The sequence below is a fragment of the Elephantulus edwardii genome, unplaced genomic scaffold, assembly GCF_000299155.1.
Source record: "Elephantulus edwardii isolate Elephantulus edwardi_28Jun2011 unplaced genomic scaffold, EleEdw1.0 scaffold00103, whole genome shotgun sequence".
NCBI classification, from domain to species: Eukaryota; Metazoa; Chordata; class Mammalia; order Macroscelidea; family Macroscelididae; genus Elephantulus; species Elephantulus edwardii.
The window spans coordinates 4,412,360-4,434,659 of NW_006399853.1; the positions used below are offsets into that span (position 1 = coordinate 4,412,360).

General features: G+C 39.0%; 1 protein-coding gene across 2 annotated transcripts in view; it reads left to right on the forward strand.

Annotated features, from left to right (window-relative positions):
• Positions 1 to 20,244, forward strand: part of ME2 (malic enzyme 2, NAD(+)-dependent, mitochondrial) — a 37,927-nt gene extending 17,683 nt beyond the window's left edge. Inside the window, exons 7-15 of one of the 2 annotated variants that reach the window (XM_006891712.1) lie at positions 1,252 to 1,304; positions 1,403 to 1,500; positions 1,696 to 1,809; positions 3,385 to 3,499; positions 6,548 to 6,690; positions 12,689 to 12,791; positions 17,385 to 17,455; positions 18,984 to 19,082; positions 20,077 to 20,244. In XM_006891712.1, the coding sequence (XP_006891774.1) occupies positions 1,252 to 1,304; positions 1,403 to 1,500; positions 1,696 to 1,809; positions 3,385 to 3,499; positions 6,548 to 6,690; positions 12,689 to 12,791; positions 17,385 to 17,455; positions 18,984 to 19,082; positions 20,077 to 20,244 (964 nt within the window). The remainder of the gene's footprint in view (positions 1 to 1,251; positions 1,305 to 1,402; positions 1,501 to 1,695; positions 1,810 to 3,384; positions 3,500 to 6,547; positions 6,691 to 12,688; positions 12,792 to 17,384; positions 17,456 to 18,983; positions 19,083 to 20,076) is intronic. The other variant, XM_006891713.1, reaches the window with a different exon arrangement.
• Positions 20,245 to 22,300: the final 2,056 nt, after the last annotated feature.

Sequence of the window (22,300 nt, forward strand, 5' to 3'; positions counted from 1 at the left end):
CCCCCCTTCGCTTTCCTCCTTTTTTAAGAAATAAGTTGGTACATTAGGGAGCTCTGGTGGCCTGGTGACAAGAAGCTGCACTGCAATCCCAGAGGTACACAGTTCAAATCCACCAGAAGCTCTGCTGGAGAAGGAGTAACAATCTCCTCCTGTACCAGTCAGATCTGATTTGACAGTCCGCGCACACAAAATAATAAAATAAATTTTTTTTTAAAAAAAAAGAAGTAGTTGGTACGTATAAAACTGAACTTTCCTTTTCCCTGAAATGACCATCGGCCTTTTCTCGTTCTCACTTACATACCTCGGACAGTTTCATCTCAACCATTCAGCTCCCCTGGCTTCCCAACAGCTTCTCTCTCAGTTCCCTGTTTGTCCCCAACATCACGTTCTATTTTAATGTCTCCCACTTTTCCCTTCTTCTTTCTAAGGCTTCTGCTTCAGAGTTCCTTGTCCTTGTATCATGGTGGTGTCCTTACTGCCTCTAGTGTCTTCCTCCTGCCCCACAGTAGTGTCTCACATCATTGATGGGCTCTTCCTAAAGAGATTCTAACATGGAATGAAGGCTAGAGTCCCCATTCCCTGATTGCCATTCAAGAGTCTCCCTTATCTGGGCCCAGCCGGCCTTAACCATCTTACCCTTGTCCTGTAATCCAAACCCTCAAGTATGTAGTCAGACTTGAAAATTCAGAGTGCTCATGACATACCTTATTTCACTTGCAGCTTTTTTCCCCTCTTCTTTGAGACACCAAAAAAAGTCCTGTCTTTTTTTTTTAAGCCATTATTTTGTAACCATTTATTTAATATGTACTTTCCTCTGTACTGTGACTATTAATGTAATTAGAATGTGTGTGTGTGTGTGTGTGTGTGTGTGTGTGTATGACTTCAGGACAGAGCCTCTCTCTTTTTAGAAAGATGTTTCCTGTGTATATGTGTTGGGTAGCCTCACAAGTACTTGGAAATAGTTTGCACAAATTTATATCACATGAGACCCCAGTATGGTGCTGTGCACATTTTTAGCATTCATGAATGTGTTTTACATGAGTCATGGACATGTCTATTTTGCCCTTACGCTTTGTAAGACCTGGAAGGACCTTTAATTACTCCAACGTGATACATTATTTTAAAATGCTGTCATAAAGAATATTAGAAAATCTGCTTAATAGTGATAATTATTATGGGACTTTTTGTTTTTAGATATGGCCGGAACACACTTATTCAGTTTGAAGACTTTGGAAACCATAATGCATTCAGGTTCTTGAGAAAATACAGAGAAAAATATTGTACCTTCAATGATGATATCCAAGGTAAAGCAAAAAGGAATACTTGAAGGGTTAGTTTCTGCTTTTAAACTATTTTTTAATATGTCCATTTGTTATTTTTAAATTACGTGTTTCTCTTACAGGTACAGCCGCAGTAGCTCTGGCCGGCCTTCTTGCTGTACAAAAAGTCATTGACAAACCTATTTCAGAACACAAAATCTTATTTCTTGGAGCCGGAGAGGTAACATTTCGTTAAATTACTAGAATTTAATTTAGAGACATTTAGAAATTAATTTAGAGAGAATATCCTACAACCAGTGTTTGTGTCATTTATAAGGAAAGAATATTCCTTGTGATACATGATATTAATAAGTAAAGTGACTCCAATACTGTGGAGTGTTGTCATTTTCTGAATGTGTGGGATTTCTTTGGACAGGCTGCCCTTGGAATTGCAAACCTTATAGTTATGTCTATGATGGAAAATGGCCTTTCAGAAGAAGAGGCTCAAAAGAAAATCTGGATGTTTGACAAATTTGGTTTATTAGTTAAGGTAAGACATTTTAGACTTGAAAAAGCAAAAGAATGTTGCTATAATATTTTGAGTTGAATTTTTAAAAATACTTTTCTCTCTTAATTTTTTTTTCCATTTAAATGGACTACCTACATTGTACCAGTAGACACCTTCCCATTTATTTTTATTTATTTAGCCCTCGTGGCCTAATTGGGAGAGAGTTGCACTGCTAATCCAAAGGCCAGGCCGCTCAGGCATTAACGTCATCTCTTCCTGTGGGATTTACAGTGTTCAGAACCCGGGGGGGGTCAGCTAGGAAATTTGTTCCAAATTGACAACACAGAGTTTTTGAGTTTTAGATTTTACATATTCTTAAGGAGCTCTGGTGGTGCACTATGTGTCATACTGCTAACTGAAAGGTGTTTGGTTCAAGTCCACCAGCTACCGAACAAGAGAAAGACAAGTCATGAGTGTCTGTATACTTTTAGGAATCCTGGTGGTACTATAGTTAAAAACATTTCATCTGCTAACCAAGTAATGATCAGTGGTTTGAACTGATTAGCTGCTCTGTGAGGAAGTTGAGGCTGTCTGCTTTCTGGAAGCTTTACAACAGTCCTGCGCTCTAGATGGTTCTATAGGTGGTTCTGCTGTGTCCCACAGAGCTGCAACTCTGAATCAACTCTTATGCAATAGGTGTATTTTTTTAAACAAAAATCCTCCAGTCTCAAACTTAAGTCTTTAAAAAAAGACTTGTTTTCTGTTTGGATCAAAATCTCTGTGTTATAATCAGACTTACTCATTCTTGCTTTGTCTTCTGATTCAAAAAAATCAAAGATCTGTTGAACAAATGATATTTAATCTTCCTGAAACTTGGTGGACATTAACTTTGATTTCTGGCAGTACATCTGATAGTTGACTGAAAATTCTTGAATCTTTTTGAGATCATAATGCCCTATTGCTTCTCTGTTGGTAAACTCAACCTGAATTAGTGTGAAGCTGTTTATAGTCTTAACCATATGTGTTTGGTGTGACTGTTCACAGTGTTTGTACAATTGTGTGATGCCCATTGAGGGAGGAGAGGACAATGTTTTACTATCTTTCATTTCCAAAATATTAAAAATTAAAAATTCCAGAACGCGTCTAGTGTAGAAAACACATTGCAGACCTTTGTGCCCTACTGGGTACAGGGTGAATTCACAGAGTAAGTGAGTTTTTTAGTTGCTCTGGTGGCTTGAGCGCTCTGTGGTGTGTTACACTGCTGATCAGAGGGCTGTGTCTCTCCACCAGTTCAAATCCACCAGCCAGCCACTCTCCAGGACAAAGACGGGCCATCATTTTAAGATTTCTAGTCTCAGAAACCCAACAGTGGGTCACTGTAAGTCGGAACCAACTTGACAGCAGTGAGTTTGAAGTGTTTTTCTTAAGAAAGTTTCTAGGTGTTTATGGGATTTGCTTTATGGATTTTATTTGGGTTTACACTATGAATACAAAGTTGAAAGATGCAGTTGAAGAGAAAATAAATTGAAATTAAAAGTTGGTGTATCCAGTGTGACTCAATGGTATCTTTTCCATTAACCCTCAATATACATTTGTGTATTTTATCCATAAATTCAGGAGCGGAAATCTAGAATAGATAGCCACCAGGAACCTTTTGCTCACTGTGCTCCAGAGAGCATACCTAACACTTTCGAAGATGCAGTAAATGTGCTTAAGCCTTCAGCTATAATTGGTGAGTAACGTTATCAGTAAGTAATTTTATGTATTTAAAATGTATGTCTTCCAGTCGTGACTACTATGTAGGATTACAGAAAATGAAGTGACAGATTTTATCCCTCTTTGAGCGTATCTGGTAAGTTTCCTGTGATGGCTTCTGATTAGGCTGCATCAAAGTTAAGGGATGTGTCTTGTATTTCCTAAGCCCTGCTATGACTTGGATGCTCTGGTGGCCCAATGGTTAAGGAGTTGCATGACTAACCCAAAGGCCAGTGGTTTGAATCCACCAGTAATCTCCTTCCCTGTGATTTACAGCCTCTAAACACTTGCTGGAGGGTCAGTTATGAGTCATTTCTGACTTAATGGCATTGAGAGAGTTAGAGAATAATTATTGGGTCAAAACCTTGAGACAAAGACCAAAGTCATTTGAAAGACTTGTATATGGGAAGTCCTCATTGACAGTAAAACTGAAAACTTTTTACTGCTTTGTGAGAGTCAGGCATTATGCACATGGTCTGGTCTTTGTGCCAGTATAGTGTGAGGTCTTCAGCAAAAGTAAAAGTCTTTGGAAACAACTTCCTAACTTTCTCTATTGCCATAGGATTTTAGATTATGGATCAAAGATTATAATGTCTTCAGTATGAATTGTAGCTCAACATCAAGAAGACAAAAATCTTCCCCACTGGACTGATAAGCAGCATCATGACAAATGGAAAAAAGATTATTATTGTCAATGATTTCATCTTACCGGGATCTGCATTCTGCACGCTTGGTGCTAGCATTCAGGAGATCAGGAGACCTATTGCACTGGGCAAGTCCATTGTCAGGGACCTCTTCAAATTACTGAGTAACAATGATGTTAGTTTGAAAACTAAGTTGTGCCTGATTCAGACCATGGTCTTTTTAGTCATTTGCTATTCACCTGAGAGCCGGGAAATGAATAAGGGTAACAGAAGAATTGATACCTTTGAGTTGTGGTGCTGGAGAAGAGTACTAAATAACGCATGGACTGCCAAAATGTCTTGGGAAAAGTACAGCCAGGCTACTTGAAGGCAAGGATGTTGAAGCTTTGTCTCATGTAAGGAGGCTATTCCTTGGGAAGGAACAGCATGCTTGGAAAAGTGTAGAGTTAGTGGGGAAAAAAAGGAAGATCCTTAACGAGGTGGATTGAGACAGTGACTGCAAGCAATGAGATGAGCGTGATGTATCAGATAATGAGGATGGCACAGGATAGGACAGGGTTCGGATCTGTTGTTCATGGGGTTGCTACGGGTCATGAGTCTCTCAGCGATACCTAATAACACAGCTGTATAGGATTTTAATCTGTAATATTTCTTGTAATTTTATCCATCTCATTTAAGATTCATAGATGACCATATTTCTTAAACTGAACCTTTCTTAAATTTTTTATTATTATTCTTTTTGTGTGTGTGTGTGTACCGTCAAATCAGATCTGACTGGTACAGGAGGAGATTGTCCCTCCTTCTCCAGCAGAGCACCTGGTGGATTCAGACCACGCACTTCTGGGATTGCAGTGCAGCTTCTTGCCAGTAGACCACCAGAGCTCCCTAAAATGAACTTTCTGTTACATCAACTCCGACTTCTGGTAACACTTAAAGGACAGAGTCAAACTGCCCCCTAGAGTTTCCAAGACTAAATGTCCTTGGACGTTTATCCTGAAAAGTGACTGGTGGGTCCAGACCTTTCAGTTACCAGCTTAGTACTAGACCACTGCACCACCAGGGCCTCTTAAGTAGATCCATGTTGAACATTACATAGTAACACAGTCAGGACCACTCAGTTCCAGTCAGTCAGGAACATGTGTCTGTATTTGGAGCTAAGAAGAAACCATAAAGATCATATAGTCCTTTTTCCCCAAAACTCACTGTGGAAACCTAAGACTCTTCCACTGACTTCCCCACCTCCTCAGAATCAAGGAAATGACAGAACCAATTTTTCATATTCTGTCAGAACTCATGGATCCTTAAGAATTTCTTCACATATCCTCATGTAAAGAAACACAGTGAATCTAGAAATACAAGGAGCTTGCCCCATATTTGTGAGAATTTTGTATAGCCAGTTTCAGTCGTGCTGAAATCTAGGTCTCTCCTCAGCTGGGTGTGTGTTTGTTGGGTTCTTTCTCCTCTGTCACATAACATAGGGAGCTCTGGTGGCCTAGTGGTAAGAAACTACTCTGCAATCCCAAAGGCATGCAGTTTGAATCCACCAGTTGCTCTATGGGAGAAAGATGGGCACTCTCTTTCTACACAGTTTACCGACTCTGAAAACCCACTGGAGGGTCAGCTAAGTGTCGGTTTCCAATTCATTGGTACCCAACAACAACAGTCACATAGCAGTTTTCAAATTTGAATTAAAAAATTCTTTTTTCCCCTGTATTTAAGTGTCCTGACTGGGTGAAATGGATAAGTGAACTCCTGAAATGTCCCTGAATTCCCACCTGGGTAAAGAATTCTTCCTTCCAGCTGTGCTTCTGGGACACATCCCTATGGGGTGATTCTGGAGTTCTGTCCTACTACAAACAGCTTTTGGAATCTTCAATTGTTTGGTTTTTTTTTTCAGCTGTAAACTGTCTGCATTGTACTTGTTTTTATGGCCTGAGATACTATAGGAATTTAGTATATGGTTTTTGAAATGAACTGTATCATCAAGCAAAACAGTGGGCTAACAAGTTAACTGAAGATCCCTTCTAATCCCTGTTATCTCGAAATAAGTGCCACAGAGTTTAGAAGGCTAACATTTGAGATGGAAGATTTATCTTAATTAGAGTAATGGATCTGGTCGTAGACTCTTCCCCCTGCTAATTTTCCATAACTCACTTTGAATCTATAATAAACACTATTTAAATGAAATCTTTCCACATTCTACTGTTTTTCACTTCCGGACTTGAGATTATATCCCCATAGCATTATCTCAGCAAACGAAATCTTTCTTTGTAAAGGGCACTTCCCTTGGTTAGGGGACACCTGTTGTAGAAATGCTGTTGTTAAGAATTGCTTTAATAGACCAGTAGTAACGGCGCTCTTGTCGTCCTCCTCTATTACAGGAGTTGCAGGTGCTGGCCGACTTTTTACTCCTGATGTCATCAAAGCCATGGCCTCTATCAACGAAAGGCCGGTCATATTTGCGTTAAGCAATCCTACGGCAAAGGCTGAGTGCACGGCTGAGGAAGCATACACACTTACAGAGGTATTCATCCAGATATTCACGATGTATTTGTATATTCTTTTCCCGCTAAAGCTTGTTAATTGTACATTCTTACATAGGGTGGTTACCCTATAGATTACAACATGCATCCATGGGAAATCAAAGTAAATATGAATTATTGGTTGTGCTACTTCTAGATCCAGTCAGATGAAGTCTCTTCAGTTGTGTGCCTATAAATTTATTTTTGCCTTCATTTTGAAGGACATTTTTACTGTGTATAGTTACTTATGTATGTTATTTATATATAGTTATTTAGTATATTTGTGGAGCTCTGGTGGCCTAGTGGCAAGAGGCTGTTCTGCAGTCCTGAAGGCACGCGGTTCGAAGCCACCTGCTGCTCCACCGGAGAAGGATGGACAGTCTCCTTCTGTGTGATTAACTGCCTCTGAAAACCCACTGGAGGGTCAGCTCAGGGGCGGTTCTGACTCTGTTGTTTTCTGACTTATGTTTTCCTTCTGATAAATATCTGGAATTGAAGTTGTAAGTATGAGCAGTTTTTACTGTCAAAGAACTAGGTCTCCTTTTCTTTGTGTTTATTCCTTCCGTGTGGGGATTCTGATGCCCTGAATCTGGCTCGATGTCCTGGCCAGCGTGTCTGTTTGGCCACGTTCTCTCTGTCCTCTTCTGGGACTCCAGTGGGAGGAACGGGAGGGGGAGAGGGGCTCCTAAGGCTGCTCCAGCCGTATGTCAGCCGGCTGATTTTCTCCACGCCTGTCTTCCAGTCCACAGACCCTGCTTCCAGCTGTGAGGCTCTGATGTTAGGGTCTCATTTCATTTATTACACCTTTCTCTTTCAAAAATTCCCTTTCTTTTTATACTAATTTAGTAATATATTATTAATTTTATAATCATAAGTAATATAATACTTAAAACTGTGTATTAGAGAAATAATACATTTTTTCTTTTTTGTGTTTTACTCCTTTGCCTTTTTTGAGGGTGGTTTTTTTTAGAAATACATCTAGCTTTCTTGCAGTGTTTTATGAAATTTTACTTTCTTCAATTGTATCTTCACCACCCGTGTTTGTCTTCATTATGGCCATTTTTTTTTTTCGTCATCAGATAGTTGTCTTAGATGCTGTTAGAACAGCTGCTTTTCCTACCATTCTAGAGATGTATTTGTGACCTTCCCAGTATTCCATATTCTTGTAAATGATCTTGAGCTGTTCTTGAAGTGATATGTATAGACCTGTTTACAGTAAACCCAGTATTTATAATTGTGAGATCATGCCCTTCAGAATGATTCATACATTTGTCACAAATGTTTCTGTTTCTCCTCTTTAAAAAAAAGAAAGAAAATTCCAAGGTGAACTACGGTAGAAAACTAATAAACTCCTGTGTCCTGGTCATCAGCCTCAAAACCAGTCAGCTCAGCTCCTGTCCTTCTTCTCTATCCCCCCATCTAGAATATTTTGAAGCAGATCTCAGATACTGTATCATTTCCTTGTAATATTTTGTTAAATATCTTGAAAAAGAAAAGATTCTTTAAAAATATAATCGTATGACAACTGCCTTAGAATTTTAAGTCACTTGACACTTTTTAGATCCTTTTGTACAGCTTTCTGTTTGTGCTGAAACTTTTATCTCATCATTTGATTTCTTGAGTTCCTGATACATAATCCTTTTTAAGTTACTCTTCAGTTGTTTCTGGTATCTCAGCTCTCTGTAAGTCTTTTCCTGTTACCCGGTTTGAGGGTTGATTTTCTGGTTTAGTTATTAGTTCTCACATCTTTCCTCCTGCACATCAGCAAACTCTGGCAGAACAGCTTGATCCAATCACCTTTTTTCTTTAGACTTGGCTCCTTGAGGTGCAAAAGCCTTGGGGCGTTGACCCACGCTCTTCATTCTTAGTTTTCTCTTTAACATGATGAGACTCCCAATACTTTGCGACTCAGGCTCACCCCCAATTTCTCATTATCTTGGGAATGATCTGCTCCCTTTAAAAATCTTTTCTTTTTTTTTCTTTCCAGTGTTCCTCTGTTACCAGAGGGGGAATTGATAATAAAACCTAGGAGACCATTGCCAGTACAAGGCACTCTCAGAACTTTCTGAACACGCTGCTTATACTCTTGCTATATCTAGTATCCTTTTATCGCATTGTTAAAAAATTTTTGTTGAGATAAATATGTTGTTGTTGACTCATAGCAACCCTATACACAACAGACCTGAACCCTGTTCTATCCTGTGCCATCCTCATCACCTCTGACACACTCGAGCCCATGACCAGTCTATCTGTCAGTCCCTCTCATTTGGAGTCTTCCTTTCTTTCACTGACCCTCCACCTTTCCTAGCATGATGTTCCTTTCCAAGGAATAGCCTCTCCTGGCAATGTCTGTTAAGTATAAGAGAGAGAACTTCCCCATCTGTGTTATCACTCAGTGCTAGTCACATCATATTTTTACCATTACGGTGCTGCTTTTGTTTATCATTTTAAGTACTGAATCTCCAACAGTCTTTGAAATGTTTCTAAAGTCATCTGGCACGTCAGCATATAAAGTTTTATATATCCTTTTTAAATCCATCTCTTTAGTATTCTGTCTTAACCATTTTACCAAAACACAGTTTGACTTCCAGCTTAATTACCCTCATCTTACTCAGCAGTCTTACTACTTATAACTAATAAATGCTTGTTGCCTGCGATGGCTCGGCTAGCATCCCCCAGAAATGTGTCCTCTTGGTGAGGCCATGATTCTCGGTATGACGTAATTCCCTCCCGTCTGTGATCTGATGCAGTTCCCCAAAGTGCTGGAAATCCTAACCTCTGTGCTGCCGAACAGGCAGGGTTACTGTGTTACGGTAGTGAGGCAGGGTACAGCCCGCAGGGATAGGCTGTATCTTGAGTGGATCTATTTTGAGACATAAAAGGGAGCAGATCAAGGAGACCTGTGTGCCACCAAGAAGGAAGAGCCCAAGGCCAAACACGTCCTTTGTACCCAGCGTTCCTGTTGGTGAACTTCCAAGATCCAGGAGAAGGTTACTGCTGAGATGGTTACTGCCGAGACAACAATGAGAGCTGAACAGTGACTCGGGATGACAGGATAAGAATTGATGCATTTGAGATGTGGTGTTGGAGAGGATCACTGACCATCTGGCCAAAGAGCAAACGGATACGTCTTGGGAACAGTGCAGCCACAGTGCTCTTTGGAGGCAAAGGTGGCAAACCTTCGTCTTTCCTACTTTGGACATGCAGCTAGAGGAAGCTGTTCCTTGGAAAGGAATGCCATGCTTGGAAAGACAAAGTGTCAGTGAAAGAGAGGAAGACACCCCGCCAAGAGATGGATTGACACGGTGACTGCTGCAGTGGGCTCTAGTGTGTCACAGAGAGTGAAGCCAGGACAGGATAGCGCAGGGTTCGAGTCAGCTGGGGTACTTGACGGCCCCTAACAAGAAGACACGTGGAGATCTCCCGAGAACGCACACACAGTCTGCCTCCCCCCTCTTCAAGTATGAGAGGAGAAATTTCTGTTAAAACTATCCACTTGTAATATTTCCGTTACAGACATGCCAAATTACGAACACATTGCCTTCCCCAAAATTAAACCTTAGTCTTAACAGTGATTATTTTTCAGTATACACAGTGTTTCTAAAGCCATGATTTTAAATATGTTAAGCAGTGCATGTCACTAAAAGGCTAGTCAGGTATTTTAAGAATCTTATTTCTAAAAAAAAAAAAAAAAAGATTAGTGTGAAAAAAAATTGTATACAAACTTTGTAAGCAAATCAATTTGAAAAAGTACTTTAAAAAAAAAAAAAAGAATCTTATTTCTAGAATTACTGTGGTTACAATAAATGTCCGTCATTGAAAAGAATAAAAACTTCCTGTAGAGACTGGTCTGCTATCCCACACTTCATCACTGCTGAGATGCAGGTTTCTCACTTTTTTGTAATTTTAAATTATGCTGGGTCTTAAAAAAAATGATAAAACATTGTGTCATAGTTTAATAACAGTCTTCCTCTGTGGCATACACTCTGGTATACTTGCAATCCTAATGGTGTCCTAAACTCTCCCTCATTTTCAGTCCAGAAATCTTGGTGTTCCTCTAGCACCCTCTGCTGTTTAGTTTGTGTGGATGGTTTGGTTTTGGGGCTTTTTTAAGTGGGAAGTTGGGGTTTTTAAAAAAACAACAAGAGCGCTAAAACGGTCAATTCATTAACCATACCAATCAAAAACAGAACTAAGAGTAGGTCAGAGAATGCTAGTGTCGAGATTTGGCCGTGTTTCTGCTGTGAGTTTATTCTGGAGAGAAAGGGTTGACCATGAGACAGTGAACTGCAGAGGATCCTTCTTGTTCTAGAGGGCCCACCTCCAAGATTTCTTTGTAAATCTCCAAATTTAATAACAGGACAAGAAGTGAACTTGACTTTCCTCCCTTAAAGTGCTGTGTTGTCTGTAACTTCTAAAGCTGTTAAAATTTATGCTACCCCAGAAAGAATTATTGTTTTCTTAAATGACATAATTATCATTATACAGTAACATATAGTGTTAACCATGGCCTAACTGTAATCTTCAAAGACCAAAAATTTTTAATATATAGATTTATGTTGACCACAGACAGCCTTCAGCAAGCACTGTATCTTTTTTCTTAATGGGAGGCATTTGAGGAAAAAAACCTACATGTTAACAAAGGTTTAATTAGGTTTAATTAATTAATTAATGTTAATTAGGTTTCGGGTACGTTTCAGTTGCCTGAGCATCTATTTCTTAGAAATACTGAATGAGCTCGTTATATGTGTTCCGTGTCACTGAAGAGCGCCAAAGAGCTCTCTTGGTGTTAAAGAATGCAGCTACTAACCCAACGGTCAGCTGTTTAAGACAAAAAATGCTGCCTGGGAGACACTCGGCGTGCTAACTCAGTGTATTTGTCAGCCTTGGAAACTCTAGAAATTCTGCTCTGGCCTCCATGATCATCATGAATTGGAATTGACTCATTTGCAATGGATGTAAAGAACCAGTCAGGACAGCAGATTCAGAGACTTGATTGTCTTCAACATAAAGTGTGCATTGTTTTTGATGTTTGGGTTGTTGGAGGGTTTTTTTTTTGGTCTGGGATAATAATGTGGTTCTACCATATTTCTAATTTATAAATTGTCTAATCAGGGCGGCATTGTAGCATAATAGAAAGACTGTGGGCCTTAAAATAAAAAAGAATCTAGATTCAAGGTTTAACCACTACAACATTAATGTGTGATTTATTTTTTTCTTTTTAAAGTATTCGGCACTTATCACCCTTAGGGGTTGGTTTGTTGTTTTTGGTTTGGTTTTTTTTCTCTCTTGCTGTTTTTTTAAAATCCATGAGCTGTTTTTAGTGATAGCTTTCCAAGGACCAAATCAACTGATTTAATACATATAAAACAACTGATAGCCAAAAATAACAAGTATACAATGAAATCTAGTAGTTTCGCCCCACCTACTTTGGACATGTCGTTCAGAGGAGTTATTGCTTGGAGAGGGACATGATAACAGGAAGGGTTGAGGGTCAGTGAAAACCCTTGACCAGGTAGATTAACAGGGTGACTGGGGCAATGGGCTCTTGTGAGTCAGGAAGTGTCAGGATGGTGCAGGACTGGGTTCAGATCTTTTTGATAGGGTCGCTATGAGTCGTACTTGACTCGATGGCACCTAACGACAGCAACAGGAGTTTCCTTTTTTATGTTCCCCCTTTATTCACAGATGCTGACATCAATCTTTGGTAGTATTTATTGACCAGGTACAATATAATATTTTTAGTGGAGGTGGAAGTGTTTTCAGGATTGTTTAATTGTACTGATTAACAGTTTGAAGTTTATTTGCATGTGTACTGTGCATAAGACAAAACTCATTCTAATGAAACAGTTTTCATGAAAGGATGATTAGTGTGAAACATTGTGTCTTATTTTCAAGGAATATATTGTTCTGCTTTACTAGAGGATTTATTTTTTATGAATTCACCTTAATTTTCTATTCACATAAAATGCCATTAAGATAATTTCATTTCATTAACAGGGACGGTGTTTGTTTGCAAGTGGCAGTCCATTTGGGCCAGTGAAACTCAGTGATGGGCAAGTCTTTATGCCAGGTCAAGGGAACAATGCATATATTTTTCCAGGTAAATACCACCCCTACTGTTAGAACATAATGGTTATCAAAGAATACTTTGGGAAGTTCTTTAGAAATTAAGGTCAAAATGTGCTACAGTATTTATAGACTTTTCATGTGAAAGTACAGGGGATGCAGTAAGATCATACTTGCTTTGTTTCTCCTGCAGATTTATTTCTTGTTACTTAAGCTTGGGTTTTGTTATTGAAATAATATAGTATGTGGTTTATAAAATGCAAAAGAAGAGAGGCTGATGTCAGGTGAGGTTTATCTTGAGTCATCAACTCTGGAGTCTATGATATTTCGTAGTATGAATTTCCCACTATGAAATAGAAGTCATGTGCACGTCTGTGTTTATTGCTGCATTGTTCACAATAGCAAAGAGATGGGAAGAACTCAAGTGCCCATCAGCAAATGAATGGATAGAGAAGCTTTGGTATATTCACCCAATGGAATACTATGCAGCACTGAAAAACAAGAAACTCATGAAATAAACAAAATGTGTGACCCTGGAGGACATTTTGCTGACTGAAATATCTCAGTTACAAATACTACATAATGCCACTTTTGTGAAACAGGATTGACATGGAGGTTGGGGAGAAACCAAGAAAAGGGGATAAATAATGTAAGCTGCATTGTAACAGATGAGAGAAAGAACTGTTTAAAAAGAATATATGGTTGGGTATTATTTGTCTGACAACAGTCCAGAATAAGAGCTGCATAGCAAAGTAGACTGAGGGAGGGGGTATGAAGCATTTTTTTTTCCCCCGAAGAGAAAAGCTAACTGGGGTGGGGGGTGGTGAGTAGGGAGGAAAATGTGCAACATGAATGAATAGAAATCCATGTTCTCTATAAACTTTCATTAAAATCTCAGTAAAAACAAGTCTCTAAAAATAAAAAATAGAAGTTATCTATTATTCTTCTATTTGTTTTACCTCTCCATTGCTCAATGTTTATTATTACAGCTTTTATATAATATACTTAATGAAAGAATTTTTGCAAGCTGTTAAAGGCCGTTTTTATGTGCTTGCTAAAGGGCACGGAGAAAACACTGATATTTTTGATTCTTCTGTCTCCTCATCCCACCTCGGGCTTCTGCTGGTTGACGCTTCCTCTGCACAAAGCTTTCTTCTTTGTGACATTTACATGTGTTCTGTTGCTTTCTTGTGCTTGGTTTATGGGTGAATCTGAAAACAGAAAGCCATAGTTAGGTCTTCTCTATGCTCTTTTTGATGAATAGAGTATCCCATTTTACAGTACTGAATTTTTGACACTCAATAAATTCTTGAAAGCCAGGAATATGAATCCTCTTTTTATTTCCTGTCTGTTGTCTTCATCTCTTGATACTGTGTCACAGCAAACTGTTTCTTTAATGTTTTGTGGGTTGTTTGGGGGTTTTTTTGGTTTGTTTTTTTTTTTTAATTATTTTGTGTATTTGTGTGTACCATCAAATCAGATCTGACTGGTACAGGAGGAGATTGCCCCTCCTTCTCCAGCAGAGCATCTGGTGGATTTGAACCGCATATCTCTGGGATTGCAGTGCAGCTTCTTGCCACTAGGCAACCAGAGCTCCCCTAAACTGTTTCTTATCTGTTACTGTTGTTTGTGTTCTTTCACCCATGCTAAACAATCTCTAACTCTTGTTTTTCTTTATTTGTACTTATCTTTAAAGTATCCTTATTTTATCCTCTCACTTGATACTTTAGTCAGGTAGAAATTGTAAATTCAAAAGCATCATCTTTAGACCTTTCAAAGTATTCACCTTTAGTATCCGGTGTTGTTGATGAGAAGGTCTGCTGTCAGAGAGACTCTTTTATAAATAGTAGATTTTTCTTCATAAAACTGAAACCTAACATGCCGCTAGCAGGTCAGTCGCAGTTCAGTGGTGACACTTCATCGGGTTTCCCAGGCTGTACATCTTAACTGGAAGAGACGGTTCTTTAGTCCAAGGAGCAGCTGGCGGCTTCAAGCTACTGAACTTTCAGTTAGTGGTGAAACAGAGGGTTCCCAGAACTCCTTTTCCTCATTTCAGTGTTTACATTTATGAAACTAGACGAGTTTATTCCTATTTCTTGTGCTTGCTTCATCATTTTTTTTCTCTTTAGGAATTTTTTATGTGTGCAAAAGTAGAGAAATAGTTTTATGAAATGCCATCTTCTAATCTTTGCCGTTATTGTTGCCAGCCACATTTAATCTGTAGATCCTGCCACCTGTCCCCATCTTCATGAGGTTATTTTAAAGCAAATCAGAAATATCATATAATTTAATTCATAAGTACTTCAGTATGTATCTCTTTAAGAATTAGTACTTTTTTAACATACTAGTATTACACCACAAGAAATTGACAATGAATACTTACTATGAAATGCCATCAAAACAGTTGGTTTGCAATTTTTTTTATTCCAAATAACTTTTTATTATTTCATAATTATTCTCTTTTTAGTATCAACTTTTTTTCTTAAGGTTGCATTAATCTCCCAGATCTCTCTGGACGTTCTTAATAGGACTAACTGCATTAAAGAGTCCCAAACAGAAAAATACATATTTAGGAGGGGTTGGGGGAGAATCTTGGATTATGTGTAGGGAAAAAGTTTAGAAGGGGGGGGAAACCTATCAGTAGTGGACAAAAGAAAATATTGTACCCCTGAAATAAGACAGAATTCTGCAAAAAAAAAAAATTTGTTTTAGAAAACAAAAATGAGCTCCTGAAAATGAAATGTGTGGATTTTAAAAATAAAAAATCATAGTAGAAGAATTAGAAGACATTGTTAATGTAATCACTTAGAAATAGAGTGAAGAACAGGAAATAGAAAAATTCTTAAAGAACAACAACATTACAGAACTGTTCCAGGAAGAAGTTGTTGTTGTTATGTGTCGTCGAGTCGCTTGCAACTCATAGCCTCCCTATGTACAACAGCCCTAAACCCTGCTCTGTCCTGTGCCAACCGCACCGCCTCTGACACACCTACCCCCATTGCCCCACTCACCGAATTAATCCATCTCATAGAGGGTCTTCCCCTCCTGCGCTGTCCCTCCACCCTCCCAAGCATGATGTCCCTCTCCAAGGACCCGTCCCTCCTTACAACATGTCCAAAGTATGTCAGACGAAGCCCCAGAATCCTTGCCTCCAAGGAGCAGCCTGGTTTAACCCTCTCCAGGATGAATCTGTTTTCTTGGCAGTCCAGGGTACACTCAATACTCTTCTCCAGCACCACAGCTCAAAGGCGTCAATTCTCCTTCTATCCTCCCTAGTTCCAGGAAGTACAGTATCAAAAGATTAAAATTTTCAGAGACAGGGAATTTATAAACTTAAGAACATTTCCCAAAATGGAAAGACTCAAGTCCCAGAAATCGAGTTCCTTGAGCTCATAGTAAGCAAAAATAGCACATTTCAGGGCACATCATTCAAAATTTTAGAATATTAAGGACATACATACCTCCAGAGATGAAACGTAAAGATAATGTCTTCAAAGGGGTGGAATCAGATTAGCCCTGGGCTTCTCACCAACAACCCTGGAAGCTACAAGCTTTTGGAAGTAATGCTTCACAATCCTGAAGAAACATCATTTCCAACCTAGAGTTCTGAACTCAGACTATCACATAAGTAGGAAAAAAATTAAAAGAAAGATATTTAGGGAAGAAATTTCTAAAAATCTGTATCTCCCATGTAGTGTTTTTCAAAATTTATGGGAGAATATACCCTATTATAAAGAGAAAATGCAAAAACTGAATAGGTGAAATTTAGGAAATCATAAAGGGAGTTTTCTAGAATGACAGTTGCATATCTGGAATGGTGAGCAGTTAGGCTGTACAGGATGCTTCAGGAGAGACAAGACTTATTTTAGAGGGTGAAACTAAAGAGCACGTGAAGTAGCTCAAATACTAGAAGATTTAGACAGCTGAATGGAAGTTTCAGGGCAAAATAATGTTAAGGAAAGGAAAAGTAAAGTAACTTCTAAGACAACAATACTGTGCAGAAACGGAAAAACAACTATGATGTGATACTCAGTGATGAATAAATAGCATTTATGAAGTCATAATATAAAGAGCAAATATGATTGAACCAAAATAGTCCCCTAAATTGGGAAGAAAGAGAGGTAGAAATGTGAAAGAGTACATATGATAGTACATTTTCTCAGAAGATACAGCAAGAAAGAATCTGTGGAACAAATTCATCCTGCAGAAGAAATATAAGCATGTTAGAGGGAGTGAGACAAATAGGAAAATTCTCAGCTGGAAGAATTACAAATACTTACCTGTAGAACAAGAAGTGGAGATGGGCATGGAACAGCCATCCTTTCTAATAAATCTCGAAGGATTGTGTGCATTTGAAGCTTAGATAAATAGAGAAGGGGTGAGAAAAGCCATTTGATATTTTAAAATGATTCCTTACATCAAAGGACAGTTAGGTGTGATTATTCAGACCTATTTCCACTGTTAGATTTACTTTCTTTCTTTCTCATGGTTCCTAGCTTGTGGGAGAGTTTTCAAGGTGGCAGTGGTTTACCGTTCAGTGCTTGAATCTAGGAATCTCTTTGATTGCTTTCATATTTTTGTAACCTGATAAATGGCTTTACTAATGACTGTGTGAAATGTGTCCTAGGAGTGGCGTTGGCTGTTATTCTCAGTGGCACACGGCATATTTGTGACACAGTTTTCCTAGAAGCTGCAAAGGTAAATGTTTCAAAGACCATTTGATTGTTTTTATAAAGAGAAATGGTTTTTAGAGAGCATGTATTCAATGTGTCTTATAAATGAAAAGATGTTAGAGATTTGTTGCTTTTTTTAATTATCTGACTTTTTTTATCATAAGCTATGAATCTCTTCAAACGTATAACCCACACTGTACTTATCTTTATGTGAGGTCACAAATTATGACCGCATAAAGTAGGCCCCAGGGAGCTCTGGTGGCCTAGTGGCAAGAAGCTGCACTGCAATCCTAGAAATTTGTGGTTCGAATCCACCATATGCTCTGCTGGAGAAGGAGAGGCAATCTCCTACTGTACCGTCAGATCCAATTTGACGGTACACACACTCACAAAAAAATATAAAATTAAAAAGAAAGAAAGTATGCCCCTTTGCTTTTTTTTATTAAAAAAGTACTGGTTTGTGCAGAATGCTGACTGCTTTGAGTTCTAAACTTTAAGATATGGTTCTGAAGAACAAATATTAATCTGTTTTCATAGTAGCTGTTGTGAACCACTTTCCCAAGCCCAGTGTATATTAAGGATACTGTATTTTTTTATTATTATTATTACTTTTGTGTGTGTGTACCGTCAAATCGGATCTGACTGGTACAGGAGGAGATTGTTGTCCCTCCTCCGGCAGAGCATCTGGTGGATTTGAAGCCTCTGGCATTGCAGTGCAGCTTCTTGCCACTAGGGCACCAAAGCTCCCCCAAGACTATATATTTTTAGAAAATCAAACCCACTGCAGCCAGGATGATTCTGGTTCCTGGTAACCCTCCATAGGTTTGGGGGTTTTTTCCCCCCTGAAGTGGTAAATCTTAACCAGAGCTGATGGCGTCATTTTTCTTCCTTGGAGAAGCTACTATATTCTAACCACTAATCTTTCAGATAGGGAGCTCTGTGGCCTCATGGTAAGAAGCTGGGCAGCAGCCCCAAAGGCATACGGTTCAAATCCACCAGCTGCTCCACAACATGGGCAGTCTCCTCCCATGTGGTGTGTTGTTGCCATTGTGTGCCGTTGAGTTGGAACCAACTTATAGCTGACACACTCCAGCAGGTTTTCAGAGGCAGGAAATCACATGAGAGGAGACTGCCTGCCCATCTTTCTCCCACAGAGCAACTGGTGGATTTGAACTGCGTGCCTTTGGGATGGCAGCACACCTCCTAACCACTAGGCCACCAGAGATCCCTTTATGAGATTTACTGCCTCTGAAAACCTACTGGAGGGTCAACCATGAGTCAGTTCTGACTTGATACATGACAAGAACCACCTTTCACTTAGTAGCTCAGCTCTTACCTACTGTGGTGCCGGGACTCCTTACTCTTTAAAAAATCTGATTAATTCTTTATTCTGGTATTCCTGCAGTGGTTTAAATATATTCCTGCAACAAATAAAGAGAATTATATAACCTGTACTGGTCTGTGTTCTCCCAGCCCTCTTTCCATTTTATCATGTCCTTATTGTGCTGAAGGATTAAACAAACAAAAGTAAAATGTCCTTTTTTTCACTGCAGGCACTGTCAGGTCAACTGACAGACAAGGAACTATCCCAGGGGAGACTCTACCCTCCACTTGCTAATATTCAGGAGGTTTCTGTTAACATTGCCATTAAAGTAAGTAGCAATTGATTTCTTCCCATACAGTGTCATGATTTTGTTACTATAGAACTAGTTCGAGTTTATTAGCTGTAAATGGTGGCATTTAGAAGAATGCAAAGACATTTTAGGTCACTGTATTTTCACTGCTGTAATATTAGCTCTTGGAAGCAGGAGTGGCATCCACTTCCTAAATAACATGCCTCCAGAATCCCTGTGAACTTTGATAAATGTCAGTAGTTACGGAGCGGCTTCAGGCCTTTTGTTCATCAGGTTGCTGTGAGTCTTGCTTGACTCAGGCAATCAACAACAATAGAAGCTACATTAATACTTTGAGTCTGCTGTCATCTCGTCTTTTTTCACTGTAGACACAGAGGTGCAGATACTCGCACATGCACCTGTAGTTACCTCTGCCTGTTTGTGTGCTTGGCCTAGCGCAGTGCTTTTCTCACTTAAAATAATCTAAACCTGGGCTACCCATGTGGGTCCGCTATACTGAGAAACAAAACTTTAAGGTGTTCATCAGGTTGAGGAGAGAAATGCTAATAATGCTCTTTGCCTCATACCAAATAGCACATAAAACCTGAAATCACCCCAACATGCAATGTTCACAGGTACAGCTCATGGCTCTGGTGGCCTGATGTTGAGTGTCATTCCCACAGAAGGAGCCTGGTGACATCACTCTCGCTCTCACTGTCTCTTTAACAGCTCACTGCAAAACAAATACCAAATGCTAGAGTTTCTTTTTTACTTTTGTCCATAAAAGCAAAATTCCTTTTAGGATCTCATTCTAACAGCAAAACCAGTAGGTCTTTTGTAAAAGAGCTGTTCAAAAAACAGAAGGTACCTCTATCTTTTCAACCTTCTGTGGCTTCTGAATGTTCTGAAATAAGACAAGGTAGTGTTGTGTCTCATATGTTAGAAAATGCCATTCTTCAGTGTTCACGGAGTTGTACTTCCCACTGTTGGGTTGCAGCTTGGTACCTGCACAGTCCTCTCGTTTCTTTTTCAGGTCATAGAATACCTCTATGCTAAGAAGATGGCTTTCCGACACCCGGAGCCTGAAGACAAGGCCAAGTATGTTCGAGAGAGACTGTGGCGAAGTGAATACGAGTCCCTGCTTCCGGACGTGTACGAGTGGCCGGAATCTGCGTCCAAGCCCCCCCAGATACCAGAGTAGGAGTGTTCCTGCTGAGGACCACTCTCCACACTCCAGGGACTGTCCTCTTTTTGTAAAAAAGAAAAGAAAAAAAATAACGTTCTCAAATTTTTGCCTCTTTGCCGTGGTTGTTTCCCTCTCCCCACACTTTGCTTGTCTTATTTTTGCCCACAGTCCTCCCATCTTTTGGAGGTAGATGTATTCATTCTCACGCAGAGCCCAGACCATATCAGAGAGAGCCGTTTAAAGATGTGTTTGTGAATGTTTGCACTTGTATTTTTGTTCACCCTTTCCAGAGGATTTGCTCTTTACCATTATAGGTAATGTTTGGTTTTTTTTTTCACCCAATTCTTTTAGGGTTACACACACATAGAAATTCTTTTCCATCAATGTTATTACAAAACCTTGTGCAACAGTCAAACTTCTCCCCATTTCGAAGGGAAATTATTGTCGGTATCTGAAAACGTTCTTTAATATCTGCTTCATTTTACCCTCATGCTCTGAAGTCCTTTACAGTGAACAGATCTAGGGAAATATGAAAAATGTACCCTATTATCTTCTTCAGCTAAATTCAGATGACTCTGTGAAAGAGGCATGGGAACCCCGCTGCCCTTAGACAAGCGGAAGTCATTGTTGAAATGGTGTATCAGAATCACAGTGTAACTTTTTTTATTTAATAAAAGTAATACCTTAATGTTGTTTGTTTCATTTATGGTATCTAATTTCTTGGCTGAAAATGTAGGTTACTTTACTGGGAAAGAAATAAATGTGTTTTTTTCCTAGAAGATGCTAAGGGCAAGGATACAGCATTCCTAAGGAATATATGGTGACTAATTAGGGTTGTTTTTTTTTTTTAAATAAATTAGTCATGTGTTGTTTTCACATCTATTTAACGTCTCCCAGTTATAATGATGTTATTACTTGAGATAACTGAGTAATGTTCCTCTGATACATACCTTTGAATGTCTAATTAGTGATGACTCAAACTTAGAGTTAAAAGAGCCTGGATCAAGTAGATATTCTGACCAGGAAAGGCCATTTTTAATCCCAGTAGTAGTTTGCCATTGAGTCGAGGACAACTCATTGTGACCCTATGATCAAAAGACCTGAAGTCTCTAACTATCGTTGTTTCTCAGATAGAGTTTCCAGAGCCATGTTGTTTAGGAAGTGGATGCCTCTCCTGCTTCAAATGCCTTAATCTGGGAGCTCCACCAAACACTGTCCACCGTGGATAAAACCCGTAAGATGGGTGGTAATTGGCTAGTGAGACCAAGTGTGGTGTCATATGGCAAAGTAAACATTTTGAGAACTGGTAATTGTTTTGAACAAACAAAACTTTGAAATCCTCATTCTAGACTGTCAACAGAATATTCATAGTTAACTACCAGTATGCACATAATTTGAGTTTTCTCTCTATAGTGATATGTTAAAATGTGACATACTGTAAGGAAAGGTGTACTGACTTTTTTTCCTCTCATCTACCTATATTGTTGTTAAGTGCTGTCGAGTTGGAACAAACCCATAACTGGACCCTCCAGTGTGTTTTCAGAGGTAGTGATTTGCATGGGAGGAGATTGCCGTCCTTCTTCCACAGAGAAGCTGGTGGATTTGAACAATGTTCCTTTGGAATTGCAGCACAGCTTCTTACCGCTAGGCCACCAGAGGTCACTAGATAAATTTTCATTCATAATAACTCTGAATATAACATTCAAATGCTAATACAACTGGCTAATCCACTTGTAAAAAAGACATAAAATCATCAGCTAAGTCACAATTTGTTAATTTTTATTAAAGATTAAAGGTTCTGCTCTTCATGGGACCCTTGCCAGAATATTTTTTAAAAAAAAACAAATCACCACTAAAAATATGTGATCTTGATTTTAGTATAATGTTACAAATATTTGTTGCTTGTTACTGAGATAATTACAACTCCCAGCAACCCTGAAAGGCAGGGTAGAACAGCCTCAGGGTTTCCAGGCTGTAGATCTCCATGGTGTAGACTATCAGGTCTCTTTCTCCCCTGGAGAAATATTTTAAGAATAGAGGCAGAACTGACATCCAAGCATATATATGCACA